General features: G+C 39.7%; 1 protein-coding gene across 1 annotated transcript; it reads right to left on the bottom strand.

Moving 5' to 3' along the window:
* Positions 1-819: 819 nt before the first annotated feature.
* LOC119663718 (putative uncharacterized protein DDB_G0271606) lies at positions 820-2301 on the bottom strand (the record flags this gene model as incomplete). Its single annotated transcript, XM_038073324.1, has 2 exons — positions 820-1690; positions 1733-2301. Coding segments are annotated over 2 exons (1440 nt in total), but the record flags the coding sequence as incomplete, so codon positions are not given.
* Positions 2302-2343: the final 42 nt, after the last annotated feature.

Raw genomic sequence — 2343 nt, 5'->3', positions numbered from 1 at the left:
AATTTCACTGGTGACACCGCCGTCTTAGTCACGTACTTTTTAGCTGCAACGGAAACCAGAGCCAGGAGTCTTTCTTCCGCGGTAGAACAAACAAGAGAGCTTCTTCTTGGTGAACGCTCCTTTTATCCCCTCCATGGTCAACGGTGTCAGCTGAAAAAAAACGTTAAAGTTTGTTGACCCAACATTAAAGCTCCTTTTCTGTACCGCACTGAGCGAAAGTTTAGTTTCACGGCGAATTTACATTTCTTTGAGTACCTATTGCAATTTAGAAGTGGTTTTTGTCTGAGTTGCGATCCACTTCTACACCTTTTCTGCACAAAGCTTTCTTCGTTTGACAGGTCTCTTTACTATTATTTTGTTTTGATCTCGTTTGTTTGTTAGCAATGTGTTGTGCCGGTGAACGTGTGTATTTAATTCTATTAATTAGAAAATTATTTTAAAATGATTTTATTTTCCAATAAAGTTCCAGCAAAATAGGACACCCAACGATAGCTCAAGATATGTGTCTTATTTATTCAAAAATTGTTCACGCACTAACCAAGGATTTTCATACAATTTTAAGATTTGTCAAATTCAAAGTCACGTTGTTGGTGGCAGAGGATTGGGGTGAGTTGGTTTAACTTAATGTTTTTATAAGTATTTAACAATTTTTATTACAGGAACCTTCGAGTGAGTGTTACTTGTTGTGTGTTAGGTGGTCGTGTTGTGTTTAGTAGACAGCTATACCCACGACGTTGTAACGATCAAATTTTTGGTTGACAAAATTTTGGCCGTTACACTCCCTCCTTTCTTTCGGGAAACGTGATTTGCCCTGAACCATTACCTGCCAGCGTGATTTCTGTGACGTTGCTTTGGACTCTTATATATTTTATAAAAGTCGTGTTGCTCTTTGGTGTGATGATCGTCTTGTTGAAATACACTTCGCTGTTTCACTTGTTGTTGTCGACTTTGAATACTAGGTGGATTTTTCGATGCGTGATACTCGTAACATACTCCTACTTGTTTTAGAAGGCGGATTGTTTTTTCCTTTTGCTGTGGTAGTTGTGTTAATGGTAATGATTGGGTAAGACTAAGTATTTCATCATATATTTGACCTTTTGTTGAATTCGTTTTGATAATTTTATCCTTTTGCTTCCATGGTATTAGCGAAGTCTTTGACGGTGGTTGTTCTTGCGAGATGTTAAACACTTCTTGTACTGCGTGCTCTGGGGTATCTAGTAGCTGTTTTCCATCTGGACCTGGCGGTACATTGATAGGGCTTGCACTTCGGTGTCGTTGTACTTCTTCCATGCTACTAGGTCTTGAATCTTGCTGTTGTGCCACGTGCTCATGTATATCTAGCTGTTGACCAAATTCTGCTGGCATTTCGTTGAATTTAGGATTTGGTTGTCGTGGTATTTCTGGTATTTGTTTTTTGATATGTTTTAGATCTTGGTGCTGTGCTGCTTGTTCTTGTGTAGCTTGATGTTGTTTTACATCAGGTGCTACCATGATGGGACTTGGATCTCGGTATCGTTGCGCCTTTTGTACACTATTAGGTCTTGGATCTTGTTGCTGCGTTACTTGCTTCATTTGAACTTGTAATATTTCCTGTTTTTGTATGACTCGTGGTTGACAATACTCTGCTGACATTTCTTTGACTTTAGGACTTTGTTCTTGTTGTACTTCTGGTATTTGCACTTTGATAGGTCTCGAATGATGCTCTTGTTGCATTTGTTTCAATTGAACTTGCAATGTTTCTTGATTTCGTATTACTCGCTGGTTATTAAACTCTGTTGACATTTCTTTGACTTTAGGACTTTGTTCTTGTTGTACTTCTGGTATTTGCAGCCTGATTGAACTCGGATCTTGCTCTTGTTGCATTTGTTTCAATTGGACTTGTAATGGTTCTTGCTCTTGTGGAACTCGCTGTTGCTTAATTATTTTTGGATTTTCTGGGATTAGTTTGCGATCTTGCGGTGATACATGATGTTGTTCCGCGTCATTTCGATGTCGCACGCTTTGTGTTGATATGCTTGCTGCAGTAGTTGAAGTAAAAATTCTAGACGTTTCTGCAGGTGTTTGCTTGGCGATTGGCTGGTGTTGCTGCTGGCTGCGGAAAGGTGACTTGGAGACTGGACTATGAATGATTTTATCACATTTCGGTGTATTGGCTATGCGTCTCATGGTCTTCTGTATTATCAGCGGTCGTGCACATTCCACTGCTACACGCCCGAAGATTACCTCGCTATCTCGTGCTCGACTTACTTCATTCTGCTCTTCGCGTAGTTCTTCGAAGTCCTCAGCTAGTGCTATTAATTCCTTTAGACAAGTGAAATTCCGACGTTTGATGTATACTTGGTA

This window comes from Teleopsis dalmanni, unplaced genomic scaffold (assembly GCF_002237135.1).
Source record: "Teleopsis dalmanni isolate 2A unplaced genomic scaffold, ASM223713v2 unscaffolded_contig_0813, whole genome shotgun sequence".
Taxonomy (NCBI): Eukaryota; Metazoa; Arthropoda; class Insecta; order Diptera; family Diopsidae; genus Teleopsis; species Teleopsis dalmanni.
The sequence above is the reverse complement of the archived record's forward strand: the minus strand, read 5'-3'. Positions and strand labels throughout refer to the sequence as shown.